This window comes from Falco biarmicus, chromosome 10, assembly GCF_023638135.1.
Source record: "Falco biarmicus isolate bFalBia1 chromosome 10, bFalBia1.pri, whole genome shotgun sequence".
NCBI classification, from domain to species: domain Eukaryota; kingdom Metazoa; phylum Chordata; class Aves; order Falconiformes; family Falconidae; genus Falco; species Falco biarmicus.
The window spans coordinates 35155629-35175946 of NC_079297.1; the positions used below are offsets into that span (position 1 = coordinate 35155629).

At 45.7% G+C, this 20318-nt stretch overlaps 1 protein-coding gene across 1 annotated transcript in view; it reads left to right on the forward strand.

The window, feature by feature from the left end:
* Positions 1-20318, forward strand: part of MUC2 (mucin 2, oligomeric mucus/gel-forming) — a 51105-nt gene that overhangs the window by 20958 nt on the left and 9829 nt on the right. Inside the window, exons 24-36 of the mRNA XM_056354521.1 lie at positions 1161-1317; positions 2459-2587; positions 3454-3601; positions 4459-4502; positions 5038-5235; positions 5599-5628; positions 5970-6417; positions 7370-7608; positions 8738-9337; positions 10467-11081; positions 13181-17547; positions 18756-18930; positions 19500-19747. Of these exons, the coding sequence (XP_056210496.1) occupies positions 1161-1317; positions 2459-2587; positions 3454-3601; positions 4459-4502; positions 5038-5235; positions 5599-5628; positions 5970-6417; positions 7370-7608; positions 8738-9337; positions 10467-11081; positions 13181-17547; positions 18756-18930; positions 19500-19747 (7398 nt within the window). The remainder of the gene's footprint in view (positions 1-1160; positions 1318-2458; positions 2588-3453; positions 3602-4458; positions 4503-5037; positions 5236-5598; positions 5629-5969; positions 6418-7369; positions 7609-8737; positions 9338-10466; positions 11082-13180; positions 17548-18755; positions 18931-19499; positions 19748-20318) is intronic.

The window sequence follows — 20318 nt, forward strand, 5'->3', positions numbered from 1 at the left end:
ATTTCTGTTACTGCAGAAGCAGAGAGACCATCAGAAATAAATGAAGAGATGGTTAAGTAGAGTGACCTTCAATTAAATCAAGCAGTTCAACTTGGAGCAGTATGAGTATCTGTGGCAACAGGACTCTGTCAGTAGTGGTGCCAGCCCTGGCTGTATAAGCCCATATTAATCACCACAGTTTCACTTCTACTGCTGTGCAAGCCAGCTTCATAAATCTAACCTGAATAGGTCCATGAGTGCTGCAGTTGCACCATGTCTTGTTGAGGGACTGTCAATACCGTAAGTTCTGAAAGGCCTTGCGAGCATCAGATCCATCTTCTGACAGAAACGCGTACTATACTTGAAAGGTAGCTGTTGAAGAGACCACTGCTCCTTGTAATATTCAACCCATGGAAGGGATCTTCTTGGAAACCACATCGCACAGTTTAGACAGGCTTAGCTGTCAGCACTGTGCCTCCAAATTGTCATAGCATACACTATGTCAGGCCCACAGCTTCCAGAGCACAGGACATAGAGAGCACTCCTCTCCATTTCTGGTCTCTTTCCTGAAGTGTGGTAATATTATCAACAGTTTTTTTAACTCACAGTGGAAAAATCACAAAGAATTACTAATTTAATTAACTTAATATGTATTTCTATGATGATTCCTTGCAGCAGCTAAAATCCAGTCCTAGTTTCTCCTCTTGCAGTCCCAAGCAAAAAATAGTGGATATGTTTTACTAATGTGTCATTGGATAAACTCCAAAAACTGGCAAGCACAAAATTCTCTGCTTCATATTTGCTGTGAAGTGCAGCCTTTCTGATACAGTTCACCACTTGGTTGGCAAAGCTTGCTGGAAGATCAGACTTCACTGGCATCAATCCAGTTTGGTTTCGATAGCAGTAAAATGGAACTGCGTTAGAAAACACTGCCAGTGACACTTGTTGGTTTTTTTTTCAGTCATAGCAAATTGTGAAGGTACTATATTACTTTAAATCTATTATTGTCCAAAATACATAAAGCAGCTTCAAGCCCATAATGTTTGTTTGCGATTTGGTAATTCTAAGAAACAGTTTCATTCCTGCTCAGCTCAATTACCATATCTCAAGAGATCTGTCAGGCTTAGTAGTTTGAAAACTAATTTGGAGATGAACTGGGGCATCATTTCTTTCCCCAACAGGTGGACCCAGTTCCTTTCTATGAAGCTTGTGTTCATGATGCCTGCTCTTGTGACAGTGGTGGAGATTGTGAGTGCTTCTGCTCTGCAGTTGCTGCATATGCTCAAGAATGTACGAAGGCTCAGGCCTGTGTTTTCTGGAGAACTCCTGATATATGCCGTGAGTAACAGTTAAACACAACTGTATCTTTCTGGCCGCTGTCAGAAAGCCTATCAAATAAATCATAAATACTATCACTGCAAGGTCATGCTGGCTATGCAATGAAATTTGTGTTTGCAGCATATCAGGGAACAAACAGAACTAGTAAATGTTTATATTCCAAATATCTTTTATTCAGCTTGCCTTTTTCTTCTTGTTGTTATTTTTCTTCTGGTTCTGCTGTTTCTTTCTTTCTTTCATTTTCTATCTTTTTTCTTCTTTTCCTCTCTCTCTCTTGGCTAGGTTTCAAGTAATCCTGCCATTTTGCTTGATAAATGTTGAACTGCAACTCCCACTGTCTTTCTCCTCTCTCTTTTTTCCAAATTATTTAAAAATTGCTTTTAGCAAAAATATATGGAAGTGTTCTTGTGTAGATGAACCTAATCAGTATTGAGTAGCTTAAGCGGTGCCCATTAGTGGTGCTAATGCTCATACCAGTATGTCATAAGATAATGTAAAATAATATTTAGATTAGTATTTCCCCAAAAAGTGCTAAAATCAGATTTCATTCTGATTCAGAATTAAGTCTTGTTGTAGTTTTGAAGTGTAAGAAGTCAGTGAACCAGAAGTCATAAGTTTAAATCAGCTCCGATGTCTAAGTTTATAAAAGCTCCTTCCTCTGTCCATAGTCATCTAAGCTTAATTCTGTTTTAAGTTGTATCCATAATGTCTCATATGCTTCCTCTTGGCCTGCTGGAGGAGACTCTCGGTGCACGTGATACAGCAAGGTAAACTATTGTAAACATACTGCAAGAGTTTTCAGGAGTTTGCTAGTAGTTAGGGAAGAAAAATACTCTCAGAAATTTACACTTATTTTTCAATTAAACTCAACACTAGTTCTTTACTTTTTTTGTGATTTGAATCAAACATTTTCACCCTGCATCTTCAATGTTTAATACGAAAATCTTGGCCCCCAGAGTTTTGACCTATACTTTTGTTTAAATACAGTAACAGAAAGTCCAGGTCCTATACCTCAAGAGAAATTTTTCTGGCTTAGCATGAAGGTTCATTTGGCTTGTACCTTTAAAGACCTGCATTCACTTTAAAGAGCTGCATTCTGGCAACTGTATTTTTAATCAGCTTCTCTTTTTTTCCTCATCAGCGATATTTTGTGACTACTACAACCCTCGTAATGAGTGTGACTGGCACTATGAGCCTTGTGGCAGTAATGTCACAACCTGCAGGATGATTAATAATGTCAGCACCAACTTTTCAGTACCATACCTGGAAGGTAATAAGCCCTTGCCATTTTTGTATTTTATTTCATGTAATTGTGCCCAGGTATCATTTAATTAATATGGAATAGTCAGTCGCCTTGACAAGATGTTCTTAAATCTGTTGTGTTGAATTTGCTTCCAGTCTTACATAAAGATTTCCTATAATATAATTTGTTATTTCTGAACATCAGTGGCTAATAGTTACATTACTGACACCCATAAAACTAGGTCTCTAGGAATTTCACATCATGGGGACTACAATGATCCAAGAATATGAATGACACTACAAATATCTTCTGTTTTACAACCTGATAAAGTTGGAGAAAACAGCCATGTTTTTCCACTTTTTTGGCCACACAGTCTGTCTGGTCTAGACTGGAAGCAGTTCTCTCTTCTAGTTTAGGGACTGGAAAGAAATGTCCAGAGTTTGACTTTTCTATTTTAATCCTTGAACTGCTGGTAAGAAAACAACAACAACAAAAAAAACCACCAAACTATCCCAAAATCCTAACCATAGTATTTACAAAAAATAGTTAACTGTATGTTTTGAAATAGATTGAGATTATTACAAAGAGTGGGGAAGTGTCAGAAGGCACATTTTTATATATCCAGTTATTTTTCTAAATTATTTTTGTTTTTTATCTTCGGTGGAAATATAAAGAACAGTTACTATTGTTAGGACACCTTTAGTGTACTCTGGCAGTGTGAAGTACCAATGAGAATTGTTTGATTTAAGGATTTTGGAAAGACTAATTGTTCAAGGATTACTTTGATTTAAACTTTATGTTTGATCCTTTTACCTTCAGAAGGTATCCTATCATCAAGTTAACTCTTTATACTTTTTCTTCATCCTTTATATTGTTCTACTTGCCATCAACAGGTTGCTACCCCAGATGCCCTGAGGACAAGCCTGTTTATAATGAAGAGACAAAGGAATGTGTGACTGAAGATAAATGTTGGTGTTACATCAACGGAACTCCTGTTCTCCCTGGGCAGGAAATACCCACAGAAGACAACTGTACAATATGGTATATAAAAAATGCAAAAACATTTGCAGTAATTCAGGAAATAATTTGTATATTCTTATTTACGTTACTGGACCTCAAGCAAATAGAAATGCAAGTCCAACTGAAGAGCTGGTATATTTTAGCATTTATCTATACAAATCAGAGGAACAATGCCATTTATACTAGTTGAGACTTAAACTCAAAAAATGCTGCACTTACAATACATATAGATTCTAAACTTCCATTCATAGTTTTCCAAACTCATAGTTATCCAGATTTCAGGTTGATAGTGTCGTTATAATAATTGTATTAACAAATCCATTAAATATACTCTTTGAAGTGTCATACATGATACAATGGCATGAAACCTGGATGCATCTCTAACAACCTTTTTATTCTCATGGCACTTTGGGAAGAGAGGGGCTACTCTGCCTTGCATTCTCTGCATTCTCACTTAAAACTTGGATTTAAAAAACACTGTAATTTGAAATTATCTGTACTAGCTGTGAAAGAGATAGCTGAGTCCTAACTGCTCATTCCTAGAGCCTTCTGACATCTTTGACTCCACATAGTGACAAAACCCTGATTGAGCTGTAAGTTCACTGATCTGAAAACCGGTTGTTATTATTGCACTGTTGTAACTTGCCACACAAAGCACTTTGTGATAGTTTTAAGATGCTGTACTTAAAGAATGAAAGTGGTGACTTAGTTTGAATTAAATAATGATAGGCAATATTGGAAAATATTACACCCAGAAAAATATCCAGTAGTGTGAATGGAGATGAAGTACAAATTTCTACATTTCTCTGCTCTTGGGTCTGCTAACAGGTGCCATAAAACATCTGCAACATTTAAATTTTTTCAAATTTTACTTCTAGTGTCTGTGGACCCTCAGGATCCATACAGTGTAAACCAGTCCCAGGTAAATAACATTTGGATTTTTCTACAAATAAAAAAATGCATAGATCTGCTATGTCTGTCTCTACAAAAGATTTAGTACTGATTTGGAATAAGTGAAAGTCATGGTCAAAGAAAATTTGGTAGCACTTTTGTTGAACCTTGCTGTTAGTACTTCTTGTTTAACTCTTCTCTCATGTCCCTTTTTCTTTCTTTCTATGTCCCATATCCAAAGCAACAGATTTCACTATAAGTGTTTGCACTCCCAGAACATGTAGTATTATAGAAAAGTGTCAGATAGTAGTTTGCAATTGTTACTTCGCACAGAACATCTTAAAACTTGGTTTGGAATTCTGTTCTTCTGGACGTTTTATGTAGGGATTTATTAAATATGTTGTAATGTTCCTCTAAGTCTAAAGATAAATTAGTACAGTGTATAGATCTAAGCTCCAGGTATAGCTCTGAAAGGAGCATGCATGATTCATATAAATTCTTACTTGTCTATAAATATTTTGCCTTTGTCTCTTACGTGGTAGTAGAAAAATTGCTCTTTCTTGCAGGGTGTCCTTGTGTCATCAATGGAACGAGTTATGAAGTGGGTGAAACTGTTGCACAAATACAGGATGGCAACATATGTACTACATACATTTGTGCAGAAAATGGTTCTGTAGTTGTCGGAAGTATTTATCCTTGTCCAACATCTACTTCACCTACAACCATTTCAACCTCCTTTCCTACCAGTACTCTTACCACCACAGGTAAATCTTCAACAGAGGTGTGCATCTAAATATTATTTTCTTGAAGGAAAGTGCTTTAAAAATAGAATGTACAAGTATATGGGTTTATAGCTGAGACAGATTAAACAATACTTATGAACAGTTTTATCACACTAAGAAAAATTTTTAACACTTTGAGTTGATTTACTTCTCATGGAAGAAACTGTAAGTGTACAGAGTGCCTTCCTAATTCTGAAAAACATCTCAGTATCTCAATATCCTGCTAGAATAGTAGAAATTGTCTCAGTACTTTCAGCAAAAATATATAATAAGGATATTTAAAACTACTATTATTTTTTTATAAAGCTTACAGATGATAGAGTAATCTTTTTTTTTCTATTTCAGTTACCACTACAAGCCCTCCAGCAAGCACAAGTAAGTGTTAAATAGAAAACTAATTTAAAAAATGTCAAAGGAACTTTTAAAGGAAGAGTAAATTAAAGACCGTCACTACAGAAAAATATATTTAAACCAGAAATAAATAGTTTTTTTAAAAAAAAATCAGAAATGTGATAAATGTGATAAGTATATAGAGAAGAAAGACCTTTAAAGGCTTCAGCATGGTGATTTTATTTTGAGATGAAGCTTCCTGTTGAGAAACTTGGTAATGCAGAACCAATTTTGGAACTCTCTTCTTAATGGAATAGAATACAAAATCAGTCTTCTCAGAGTGTTCTCTGTAAGCCTAGATGCTGAATCTCTGTCTTTTCTTGCAGCTCCATGCTTTGTATTAATCTGCAATTGGACTGAGTGGTTTGACGTTAGTAAACCTGAAGAAGATGGCGGTGACTATGAAACCTATGATGCAATAAGAAATGAACATGGAAACAAAATATGTGAAGCTCCTGAAGACATTGAATGCAGGGCTAAAGATAATCCTGATATGAGTTTAGAGGAACTTGGCCAGAAAGTAGAGTGCAATGTCACATATGGACTAATCTGTAGAAATGAGGAGCAAGATGCAACTATATGGCAACTTTGCTATAATTATGAAATCAGAGTAAACTGTTGTGAGTGGCATGAAATTTCTTGTGAGGTTACACCGACTCCAACACCAACTGGAACTTCAATCACCACCAGCACAACAGTACCCACCATCACTACAGCCAGACAGCCAACAGCAATTACCACCACGCCCGTACCCACCCCAACCATCACAAGCGAATTCACACCATCAGTCAGCACCCCAGTAACTTCAACCTCTGCAGGTATTTAGCAGACCAATACTCTCTGTTCTTGCTTTGACATAGGAGAAATTAAAGGGCTGTCAGCTACTAAATGTGCGTCACCTCCATAGCAGATAATTGATCTGGCAAGAAATCTTACATACAATGTTTGAAGCTCCTGTTGGAGAAAGATTCCCAGAAGGACCCATTGTGATATTAGATCAGGCACTGATTTAGAGTAGCATCATTTTAGGCATTGTCTAGGCGGGGCTGTGCAGAATTCCTTCAATTTCTCTTCCTGCTTTCCCTCTGTCAGCACTAAATTTTGCCTGTGGTTATGGATCTAGGAAAGAAGGATTCCTCTGGCAGGCTTTCAAGAACAGTTTCACCCTGCAGGCTGTTAACTTGCTGTTAACTTGCTGTTAACTGTGGTCTTTGCAGCTGAGATCCACTAGTACTCTTTGAACCTTTTCTTCAGGCTGACATTGCACCACAGGGACATTATATGACCATCAGGCCGGAACATACTCCTGTGAATACTTCCCTCCCAAACCACAGCATCCTCTACGTGGTTCTTACTCCATGAGATAGTTAGGTGTCCTAAGTAATAACACAGAGATATAAAGCCTCCCAGAGCCTTACTCCTCCTCAAGTCTTACCTATTGGTAGGTATTTTCAATTTAGTGAGAATAACAACAGCAACACCCCTGGTTTCTTTGCTAGTAAAGGACTGACATGACCCTGTCTGTGCATTGATTTGGAACTGGTCTACTTTCTGGGATCAGAAACGAAGGCCTAGTGACACAGGCCTTTACTGTGCTGAGAGTGGGCTGACTGCTATAGGTTTGTGGCAGCTGCCTAACATGTGACTTCTATTCAGTGCATATGGTGACACACACACGTGCATAATTGCAGCTTTGTCTGTTTTCTTTCTCCCTGCTATTTCTAACAGCCCCACCTTCATCCACAAGGAGCACAATGTCCCCTCCACCTCTATCAACAACCACTCCCACGCCAACGTCATCGGAGCCTCCCAGCAGCACTGCCACCACCACGATGCCCCCCAGCAGCACCAGCGGCAGCACCCCGGGGACAACGTTGACTGTTCCTACCACATCAACACCCATCCCAATGACTGCAAGCACATCTGTACCCACACCGACATACACTGCCACCCAGTCACCTCCAGGTACATGCCTGGTCTGTGCTCTTGTGTGTTGCCTTGTTGTGGGAGAAGTGAAGATCTATGAGCATCTTAACTTGTGCCTTCTGTATGGGGTCAGGGGTGGGAGTAGTTGTGCATTCACTGAAATGGCATGTGGCCAGAGGTAGCCCTTGGGCTGGCTGATTCAGAAAGGGGATGGCGCTCGGGTCCAGTGTAGAAGTTCCTGTGTTCTCTGACTCAACAGTGCTCCAAGGAGATGTTTTCTCCTGGTGCCTCTGCCCAGCTTGGAAAGATACTGAGCTGACGGCAGATTTTGCTTTTGCTGCTGTTGGACCTCGTCCTTCAGCTGGAGAGAACGTACTCAGTGGGCCCCACGGTGTGCGATGGGAGTGGGGCTCGGTTCTGTGGCACTGCCAGTTCAGGCGTTGTTGGGGCGCAGCTGTGCAGACTTTCTTGCCTTTCTTCCCTTGCGTTTCTTCTGTGGCCATTGCTGCCACTCACCCGCAGTGCTGCCTGTAGGAAGCTTTGATGGTTTTCCCTGATGGATTTTGGGGAAAGGTTTCAGACCACGGGTTGCCCCTTGCTACAGACCTAGGCTGAGGGCAGCCGTGTTCTCCCGGCTTTCCCACAAGAGGTGTTCTCCAGCTGTCCCCACACTGTTGGGAAGCAAGCCGACATTTTGGCACCAGTGTGTGTCCTGTGCCTGCTTCCTTCAGATCGTGACCGTTCCTGGTGTTTGGTTTCTCCCTGAGATAGTCAGGTGGTGCGAGTGGCATGAGAAAGTGTGAGAGTGGTATAAGTCCCTGCTTAGTCCTGCTCCACCTCACATGTTGCCCTTACGTGAGTGTTTTTTGCACGGGAGAAGCCCGATACAGCAATGTGCCTTCGCTGCAAAGGGGAGGCGGCGCACACGGCTTGGCAGTGCCTGTGTCCTGATTTGGCCCCGGTGTGCTTTGCAAGGCCAAGGAGAGGAGGCCTGCCCACACACATGAGCTTTGCTGTGGCCAGGGTTGGCTGACTGGTGCAGCAGTGCCCGAGGGGCACCCTTGTGTGCGACAGGTGCCCAGAGCACCACCTGTGAGTGTACTGGTGTCCCAGCTTGTTGTCTCTGTTCCGGCTGTCTCTAATTCTTCCTCTTGCTGTTGTCCTCCAGACTGTACCTGCATCTGGACGGGATGGATTGATGTGAGTTACCCAGATAGTTCTGACAGAAACAGTGGTGACTACGAAACCTTTGAGAACATTCTGAAGCACAACTCCTCCTTTGTCTGTGCAAAAGCTGAGAATATTTCATGCAGAGCAACGCGGTTCCCTGACATTCCCATTACAGATTTAGGGCAGAACGTGGAATGCAGCGTTGACACAGGGCTGGTCTGTAACAATAGTGATCAGACCATAGGAGGTATAATACCGATGCCCGTCTGCCTCAATTATGAGATCAATATCTGCTGCATCCCCAACATACCAGAGTGTGTTACAAGTACCACTGTGAGTACCACTGTGAGCACCACAACAGCCCCACCTTCATCCACAAGGAGCACGATGTCCCCTCCACCTCTTTCGACAACCGCTTCCACACCAACGTCATCGGAGCCTCCCAGCAGCACTGCCACCACCACGATGCCCCCCAGCAGCACCAGCGGCAGCACCCCGGGGACAACGTTGACTGTTCCTACCACATCAACACCCATCCCAATGACTGCAAGCACATCTGTACCCACACCGACATACACTGCCACCCAGTCACCTCCAGGTACATGCCTGGTCTGTGCTCTTGTGTGTTGCCTTGTTGTGGGAGAAGTGAAGATCTATGAGCATCTTAACTTGTGCCTTCTGTATGGGGTCAGGGGTGGGAGTAGTTGTGCATTCGCTGAAATGGCATGTGGCCAGAGGTAGCCCTTGGGCTGGCTGATTCAGAAAGGGGATGGCGCTCGGGTCCAGTGTAGAAGTTCCTGTGTTCTCTGACTCAACAGTGCTCCAAGGAGATGTTTTCTCCTGGTGCCTCTGCCCAGCTTGGAAAGATACTGAGCTGACGGCAGATTTTGCTTTTGCTGCTGTTGGACCTCGTCCTTCAGCTGGAGAGAACGTACTCAGTGGGCCCCACGGTGTGCGATGGGAGTGGGGCTCGGTTCTGTGGCACTGCCAGTTCAGGCGTTGTTGGGGCGCAGCTGTGCAGACTTTCTTGCCTTTCTTCCCTTGCGTTTCTTCTGTGGCCATTGCTGCCACTCACCCGCAGTGCTGCCTGTAGGAAGCTTTGATGGTTTTCCCTGATGGATTTTGGGGAAAGGTTTCAGACCACGGGTTGCCCCTTGCTACAGACCTAGGCTGAGGGCAGCCGTGTTCTCCCGGCTTTCCCACAAGAGGTGTTCTCCAGCTGTCCCCACACTGTTGGGAAGCAAGCCGACATTTTGGCACCAGTGTGTGTCCTGTGCCTGCTTCCTTCAGATCGTGACCGTTCCTGGTGTTTGGTTTCTCCCTGAGATAGTCAGGTGGTGCGAGTGGCATGAGAAAGTGTGAGAGTGGTATAAGTCCCTGCTTAGTCCTGCTCCACCTCACGTGTTGCCCTTACGTGAGTGTTTTTTGCACGGGAGAAGCCCGATACAGCAATGTGCCTTCGCTGCAAAGGGGAGGCGGCGCACACGGCTTGGCAGTGCCTGTGTCCTGATTTGGCCCCGGTGTGCTTTGCAAGGCCAAGGAGAGGAGGCCTGCCCACACACATGAGCTTTGCTGTGGCCAGGGTTGGCTGACTGGTGCAGCAGTGCCCGAGGGGCACCCTTGTGTGCGACAGGTGCCCAGAGCACCACCTGTGAGTGTACTGGTGTCCCAGCTTGTTGTCTCTGTTCCGGCTGTCTCTAATTCTTCCTCTTGCTGTTGTCCTCCAGACTGTACCTGCATCTGGACGGGATGGATTGATGTGAGTTACCCAGATAGTTCTGACAGAAACAGTGGTGACTACGAAACCTTTGAGAACATTCTGAAGCACAACTCCTCCTTTGTCTGTGCAAAAGCTGAGAATATTTCATGCAGAGCAACGCGGTTCCCTGACATTCCCATTACAGATTTAGGGCAGAACGTGGAATGCAGCGTTGACACAGGGCTGGTCTGTAACAATAGTGATCAGACCATAGGAGGTATAATACCGATGCCCGTCTGCCTCAATTATGAGATCAATATCTGCTGCATCCCCAACATACCAGAGTGTGTTACAAGTACCACTGTGAGTACCACTGTGAGCACCACAACAGCCCCACCTTCATCCACAAGGAGCACGATGTCCCCTCCACCTCTTTCGACAACCGCTTCCACACCAACGTCATCGGAGCCTCCCAGCAGCACTGCCACCACCACGATGCCCCCCAGCAGCACCAGCGGCAGCACCCCGGGGACAACGTTGACTGTTCCTACCACATTAACAACTACCCCAATGACTGCAAGCACGTTCACACCACCAATAATTATCACCAGAACTCCACTGGCTCCGACTTCAGAAGCAATAAGTAATTCTCTGGATATTTTATCATTTCTTGCATTGCTGTGCGAGAAATCAGGGTTTATTGGCAGTTTAATGTTTGTCTTAGTTTCTGTACTGAGGGAGTAGTTGAAATATATTCCCCCCAGAAATTATAGAGTAGTTTTGGTTAGAAGGAATCTTTTTAAAGATCTTTCAGTCCAACCCTCCTGCTGTGGGCAGAGGCATATTTTTCACTACCTCAGGTGGCTCAGAGCCCCATTCTGCCTCACATTGGATGATTCTAACGGTTCAGCATCCACAACTTCTCTGGGAATTATGTTCCAATGTCATAAAAAATTTCTTCCATACATTCAACCTAAACCTACCCTCTCTGTTTAAAACTGTTGCCCCTTTTTTTTATTGGTTTTATTTTTTACTAGTCTTGGTAAAATATCTCTCTGTGACTTTCTTACAGCGCCACCCTTTATATATTGAAAAGCTACAATAATTTGTCCCTGGAGCCTTTTCTTCTCTGTGCTGAAAACCCCAAACTCTCTTAGCTTGTCTTCACAGGGGAGGTGTTCTAGCCCTCTGATCATTTTTGTGGCCTTATCTGGACCTGCTCGAACAGATTCCTGGGGACCCCAGAGCTAGATATAGTACACTAGATGGGTCTCACATGAGTGGAGCAGAGTGGGTCCTGCACTCAGCTCTCTGTTTACGAGGGAGAGTCCAAAACATGTTTCTCATTCTTGTTTCCATTCTGTTGATTATGAGGAACACAGGATTTTTCTCCTCCTGGTGCCTTTGCCCAGCTTAGACAGGTAACTGAGCTGACGGCAGATCTTGCTTTTGCTGCTGTTGGACCTCGTCCTTCAGCTGGAGAGAACGTACTCAGTGGGCCCCACGGTGTGCGATGGGAGTGGGGCTCGGTTCTGTGGCACTGCCAGTTCAGGCGTTGTTGGGGCGCAGCTGTGCAGACTTTCTTGCCTTTCTTCCCTTGCGTTTCTTCTGTGGCCATTGCTGCCACTCACCCGCAGTGCTGCCTGTAGGAAGCTTTGATGGTTTTCCCTGATGGATTTTGGGGAAAGGTTTCAGACCACGGGTTGCCCCTTGCTACAGACCTAGGCTGAGGGCAGCCGTGTTCTCCTGGCATCCCCATGAGTGGTGTTCTCCACCTTGCTTTCCTCACACTGTTGGGAAGCAAGCTGATATTTTGGCAGCAATGTGAGACCCTATAATGTTCCAGTGAATCTGCCTCTGTAGCATTTACACCATCTGTTCCTCTGTTTCCTTCTGAGCATGAAGGAGTTTACCTGTTCTCACACAAAAGTGAATTAATTTTAGTGGAAGGACTTAGGGTGTGGATTGTGTGGGTAGAAGCAGTGTATCTTACTCTTCTACTCCAGCATTATGACTGTATTCCTACTATGTATGCAGTGCTTCTCTATATGCCATGTGTCTCTTACATCATGCTGTAAAAGCAGAGATGGCTCTGAGTCTGGCCTCTGAGTATCTTGAACAATTTATGATGCTAATCAAAAACTATTTTAAAGGAGCCTGCATTAGGGCCCATAATGAAAACTGGCTTGGTCATGTGAGAAAGAAAAAGCAGAAAAGGGAGTTCGGAGTTCCTAGCATGCCAAAATAAATTGTGGGTAAGTAGTCTTAAAAGGCTGGGAGTTAGGATTAGAAGACAGATTGCTAGAGGAACTGCTCAGTTTTAGTAGAATCAAAAAATTCTGAAGCATAATAAATACTAGTATGAACATGCCATGTGAAGTAGTACAGGGAAGAGTGGTCTACCCAAGAAATATATTATGAGAGAAATCCATAATTAATCAAAGGGTTTACTGATAAATTCAGTGAATTCGCCTGGATTTAGGATTGCTAGACTCTTCTCTGCAATAGAAAATTTTGACAGTCCAGACAGCTGTTCCAGCTGACATTGGTCATTGATAAAGTGTTTATATCAGTACCTCCAATGAATATGTATGAGATTTATTAATAATCCCTCTCATATGCAAAAGCCAGTAAAAAAAAATTGTTGGATTTCATTTGCTTATTAGAAAACAAAATTAAGTTAATAACAAATGCAAGAGGTGTACATGAAAAAAATTAATGTGTTTTCTCCTTGTCTTAAAGAGCATACAACATCTGAATCAGGAACACTAACAAACACGACTACTGCAGTTACTCCGTCAGTTACTGCACCACCAACAGCTATGACAGAAATAGCAAGTACAGTATCTACCATAAGCACCACTATTGAACAGTCAACAACATTAGTATCAACAACCCCAGTGACAGTCACCACCTCTGGAGTCACGGAGACATGGTCGACCACCAGAATCACCCCTTCAGGCCCCACACCCTCAGGACCGCCTCTTGAGAGCACCACAATTTTAACGGAAAGGCCTACCCAGGAGACCACGACCACCGGCACTGGGAGCCCTCCAACAGCACCTCCGACTGCCACTGCCAGCACCACAACCACAGCACCGCCGTCCCCAGGGCCTACAGCCAGCACTACTGTGTGGCCACCTTCCGTTTCAACAACCCCAGTGACAGTCACCACCTCTGGAGTCACGGAGACAGGGTCGACCACCAGAATCACCCCTTCAGGCCCCACACCCTCAGGACCGCCTCTTGAGAGCACCACAATTTTAACGGAAAGGCCTACCCAGGAGACCACGACCACCGGCACTGGGAGCCCTCCAACAGCACCTCCGACTGCCACTGCCAGCACCACAACCACAGCACCGCCATCCCCAGGGCCTACAGCCAGCACTACTGTGTTGCCACCTTCCGTTTCAACAACCCCAGTGACAGTCACCACCTCTGGAGTCACGGAGACAGGGTCGACCACCAGAATCACCCCTTCAGGCCCCACACCCTCAGGACCGCCTCTTGAGAGCACCACAATTTTAACGGAAAGGCCTACCCAGGAGACCACGACCACTGGCACTGGGAGCCCTCCAACAGCACCTCCGACTGCCACTGCCAGCACCACAACCACAGCACCGCCGTCCCCAGGGCCTACAGCCAGCACTACTGTGTTGCCACCTTCCGTTTCAACAACCCCAGTGACAGTCACCACCTCTGGAGTCACGGAGACAGGGTCGACCACCAGAGTCACCCCTTCAGGCCCCACACCCTCAGGACCGCCTCTTGAGAGCACCACAATTTTAACGGAAAGGCCTACCCAGGAGACCACGACCACCGGCACTGGGAGCCCTCCAACAGCACCTCCGACTGCCACTGCCAGCACCACAACCACAGCACCGCCGTCCCCAGGGCCTACAGCCAGCACTACTGTGTTGCCACCTTCCGTTTCAACAACCCCAGTGACAGTCACCACCTCTGGAGTCACGGAGACAGGGTCGACCACCAGAATCACCCCTTCAGGCCCCACACCCTCAGGACCGCCTCTTGAGAGCACCACAATTTTAACGGAAAGGCCTACCCAGGAGACCACGACCACCGGCACTGGGAGCCCTCCAACAGCACCTCCGACTGCCACTGCCAGCACCACAACCACAGCACCGCCGTCCCCAGGGCCTACAGCCAGCACTACTGTGTTGCCACCATTAGTTTCAACAACCCCAGTGACAGTCACCACCTCTGGAGTCACGGAGACAGGGTCGACCACCAGAATCACCCCTTCAGGCCCCACACCCTCAGGACCGCCTCTTGAGAGCACCACAATTTTAACGGAAAGGCCTACCCAGGAGACCACGACCACCGGCACTGGGAGCCCTCCAACAGCACCTCCGACTGCCACTGCCAGCACCACAACCACAGCACCGCCGTCCCCAGGGCCTACAGCCAGCACTACTGTGTTGCCACCATTAGTTTCAACAACCCCAGTGACAGCCACCACCTCTGGAGTCACGGAGACAGGGTCGACCACCAGAATCACCCCTTCAGGCCCCACACCCTCAGGACCGCCTCTTGAGAGCACCACAATTTTAACGGAAAGGCCTACCCAGGAGACCACGACCACTGGCACTGGGAGCCCTCCAACAGCACCTCCGACTGCCACTGCCAGCACCACAACCACAGCACCGCCGTCCCCAGGGCCTACAGCCAGCACTACTGTGTTGCCACCTTCCGTTTCAACAACCCCAGTGACAGTCACCACCTCTGGAGTCACGGAGACAGGGTCGACCACCAGAATCACCCCTTCAGGCCCCACACCCTCAGGACCGCCTCTTGAGAGCACCACAATTTTAACGGAAAGGCCTACGCAGGAGACCACGACCACCGGCACTGGGAGCCCTCCAACAGCACCTCCGACTGCCACTGCCAGCATCACAACATCGGGACCATTCTCCCAAGAGCCTATAACCGGTACTACAGTGTTGCCACCTTCCGTTTCAACAACCCCAGTGACAGTCACCACCTCTGGAGTCACGGAGACAGGGTCGACCACCAGAATCACCCCTTCAGGCCCCACACCCTCAGGACCGCCTCTTGAGAGCACCACAATTTTAACGGAAAGGCCTACCCAGGAGACCACGACCACCGGCACTGGGAGCCCTCCAACAGCACCTCCGACTGCCACTGCCAGCACCACAACCACAGCACCGCCGTCCCCAGGGCCTACAGCCAGCACTACTGTGTTGCCACCTTCCGTTTCAACAACCCCAGTGACAGTCACCACCTCTGGAGTCACGGAGACAGGGTCGACCACCAGAATCACCCCTTCAGGCCCCACACCCTCAGGACCGCCTCTTGAGAGCACCACAATTTTAACGGAAAGGCCTACCCAGGAGACCACGACCACCGGCACTGGGAGCCCTCCAACAGCACCTCCGACTGCCACTGCCAGCACCACAACCACAGCACCGCCATCCCCAGGGCCTACAGCCAGCACTACTGTGTTGCCACCTTCCGTTTCAACAACCCCAGTGACAGTCACCACCTCTGGAGTCACGGAGACAGGGTCGACCACCAGAATCACCCCTTCAGGCCCCACACCCTCAGGACCGCCTCTTGAGAGCACCACAATTTTAACGGAAAGGCCTACCCAGGAGACCACGACCACCGGCACTGGGAGCCCTCCAACAGCACCTCCGACTGCCACTGCCAGCACCACAACCACAGCACCGCCGTCCCCAGGGCCTACAGCCAGCACTACTGTGTTGCCACCTTCCGTTTCAACAACCCCAGTGACAGTCACCACCTCTGGAGTCACGGAGACAGGGTCGACCACCAGAGTCACCCCTTCAGGCCCCACACCCTCAGGACCGCCTCTTGAGAGCACCACAATTTTAACGGAAAGGCCTACCCAGGAGACCACGACCACCGGCACTGGGAGCCCTCCAACAGCACCTCCGACTGCCACTGCCAGCACCACAACCACAGCACCGCCGTCCCCAGGGCCTACAGCCAGCACTACTGTGTTGCCACCTTCCGTTTCAACAACCCCAGTGACAGTCACCACCTCTGGAGTCACGGAGACAGGGTCGACCACCAGAGTCACCCCTTCAGGCCCCACACCCTCAGGACCGCCTCTTGAGAGCACCACAATTTTAACGGAAAGGCCTACCCAGGAGACCACGACCACCGGCACTGGGAGCCCTCCAACAGCACCTCCGACTGCCACTGCCAGCACCACAACCACAGCACCGCCGTCCCCAGGGCCTACAGCCAGCACTACTGTGTGGCCACCTTCCGTTTCAACAACCCCAGTGACAGTCACCACCTCTGGAGTCACGGAGACAGGGTCGACCACCAGAATCACCCCTTCAGGCCCCACACCCTCAGGACCGCCTCTTGAGAGCACCACAATTTTAACGGAAAGGCCTACCCAGGAGACCACGACCACCGGCACTGGGAGCCCTCCAACAGCACCTCCGACTGCCACTGCCAGCACCACAACCACAGCACCGCCGTCCCCAGGGCCTACAGCCAGCACTACTGTGTTGCCACCATCAGTTTCAACAACCCCAGTGACAGCCACCACCTCTGGAGTCACGGAGACAGGGTCGACCACCAGAATCACCCCTTCAGGCCCCACACCCTCAGGACCGCCTCTTGAGAGCACCACAATTTTAACGGAAAGGCCTACCCAGGAGACCACGACCACCGGCACTGGGAGCCCTCCAACAGCACCTCCGACTGCCACTGCCAGCATCACAACATCGGGACCATTCTCCCAAGAGCCTATAACCGGTACTACGGTGTTGCCACCTTCCGTTTCAACAACCCCTGTGTCAGTTACCACCTCTGGTACAACTCCAACAGAATCTTTTACCACTACTTCAGGGACCACCTCTAGTAGTTTTACCAGTATTGCTGGAACTACTACCACCACTGCCACTGAAATTGTTTCCCCTGGCTCAACTAGTACTTCCTGGCCAACTGAAACATCGAGTGCAGTCACTATTGCAGGAAGTTCTACATACAGTACAGTTACTCCAGCCAGTGCTTCAAGTTCCGCTACAAGTCTACCATCAGCCACTCCTGGAAGAAATTGTTCTATTTTCCCTAATGAATCTTATGCAGTGAGTAGATTTTTTTGAGGTTTTAGCATTTTGTTTGGGTGGAGACTAGACACATAATTTCGATGTTGGCAGGTAACAGAGTAGGTATTAATCTGTACAGAAAAGGAAGTATCATTCCATTCTATTTCATTCGGTTTTCTTGGGTATCATCATGGCTTCCAATAGTATGGTGCTTGTTAGCTTATATACTGCGAATAGTTCTTCAGGGATAATTTCAGAAAGGCTTTTTTCAAGGAGTTGTGTCACAACTCAGTGTTTCTTGTTACTGTAGGATGGCTTTGATGCAGAGCTAACTAAGTGGTGCTACCCTATTTTTTCTGTTTCTTTTTTTCAATATGTTCAGAGTGGGGGAAAGTTGTTTTTGTGTTTACAGTGCAGCCCAACGTGAAACCACAGGGCTGAACTAGTCTAAATTTGTGTTGAGTCTTGCTTGGTCATTGTCTGGTTTCAGGAGAGGACTGTGAAACAGATCAACGCATCCAAATACTCATGAATTATGACTGAGGTTTCTGAAGTTTTTGGAACCTTTCACCTCTGACATAAACAAGCTAATGTATTGTACATTTCTAAAGCCTCCTCACAGCTTAGATGTCTACCAACTTGCTCAGTAGATCTGCAGGGATAAAAGTTATACATGGCAAGTTATACATGGGATATAGGGATAAAAGATATACATGGAAGACAGAAAAAATGCATACAGTCACAATGCCTGTATGTAATCACCTTAGGCATTACTCCCCAGATAGCCAGTGTTCACTGTAGCTTTAGCTGTTAATCTGTTCTCAGTATTCATGGAAGGAGATTCATCATATGTTGTTCACTGTTACTGATCAGTGTCATTCACCGTTGATTAGAAAGGGAGTGTAGGTGATGAGATTAGATCAGACATCTAACTTAGCTGAAACTAAAAAACACAATTTTTTTAAACTTTTTTTTTAGGAAAAAACCTTCAGGTTACTGGCTTGACTTTTATAAGTAATGCTTTTCACTTAGCAGCTATCAGTAGTTCTAGCTCATCTTGCAGACCTTGATGGTGCTGAATGCTGTACTTCTTCCCATTTTCAGACTTGGGGTGGGGAGGAAATTGTCAATAAACGTATGGCATTTTAAAACTCTGCAAAAGATATTCAGGCATAACTGTTGTCAGTCTGACTGCTTCATAAGGTTTCTCTCTCTCCACCCCACCCCCCCTCCCTTTCCAAACACAGCCAGGTGAGTCGTGGTGGCTCTGTGAGTGCATTAAGGCAATATGTATAGAAGATGATATAGTCCAGGTGGTTCCCATAATCTGTGAGCCACCTCCTAAACCTACATGTGCCAATGGGCTTTCTCCTGTGCAAGTTCTTGATAAGGATGGATGCTGTTGGCACTGGGAGTGTGATTGTAAGTATATATTTTGTTGAATATTTTATCTGTTGTGGGAATAATACTAATGTCAAGAGCAACAATATTTATCATGGGACAAGTATTGCACAAGGCTGTGACCCTCAGATTTCTAGTGTTGGTCTGTTTGGAGTGTTTCATTTATTCTCTTTAGCTAACAGGGGGCTTTTGCTTAATTTGCCATAATATCCACATAACTATTGTGTTAGTAGAATAAATCGGTCTCCCAAGGCAGGGTTTAAATGTCCACATGCAGACATCTATAGGCTGGAAGCCTACGTGTAAGTTACTTGTTTAGAGTATCAGTATCGGTTAAGGTATATCTAGGGTGCAGTTAGTCCTATTTTCAGTTGTCTTTCAGAAATGTTGCATGAACTGTGCCCTGAAAGTGCCTGGTTTTCCTCTATTATTGATGAATTTTAGATAATAATCTCATTCATTGACATACATGCTTTAAAAATTTAAATGATTGAAGTTGGATGAGATGATTCCTACTCCTATTGACTTTGTAGTCTGCTCCGATTCTGTATGTTGCTGGAAGAAGCTAACCTAGCTGTATGTTTTCGCAGGCTACTGCACTGGCTGGGGAGACCCACATTACATGACTTTTGATGGACTGTACTACAGCTATCAGGGGAATTGTACATACGTCCTTGTGGAAGAGATATCTAAGAAAGTTGACAACTTTGGTGTCTACATTGATAATTACCATTGTGATACACGGGATGTAGTCTCCTGTCCTCGAACACTCATTGTGAGACACGAGACTCAGGAAGTGCGCATAGCAACAGTCAAACCAAATACTTTGCAAGTAGAGGTATTGGAAAATATTACCTTCGAATTCTTGATTAAAATATTAACAGTGTCAACCTGATAATTGTATTCACAATGTTAGGGAAAAAATGAAAGAGGATTCTGTGCTTTAGATTTAGTACCAATTTGGATTATAAAATAGATCTGCTTTGAAGGACTGCTTTTTTGCTGCTGAATATGGGGAAATTTTCTACAACTTTTTACCTTTTGTATCTCAAATATTTGCATTGCCTTATCTCTCCTAAATACACTAGTGTAGACAAATTTCTAAGAGTTAAGGATATGAAATGATTAATTTATAATTAGTGTAACAAAGGAAAAGAATAAATGTTGAATGGGAGGATACAGCATAAACTAGATGTAACAATAAAGTAATGGGCTTAAGTATTCTTAAAAAGTATCATATACTAGCTTTGATTGGGGTCACCTTTTCAGTTCTTCAGAATAGGGGCTTTTGTGTGTTTATTTCATGGATAAACGTCATGTCCCGGCTTTGGGGCTTCAAAACTGGGTGAGAAGCATTTGGTTTTAGGCTTTTGTTTGTGGGGTTTGTTTGGTTTATTTTCATGCATTAC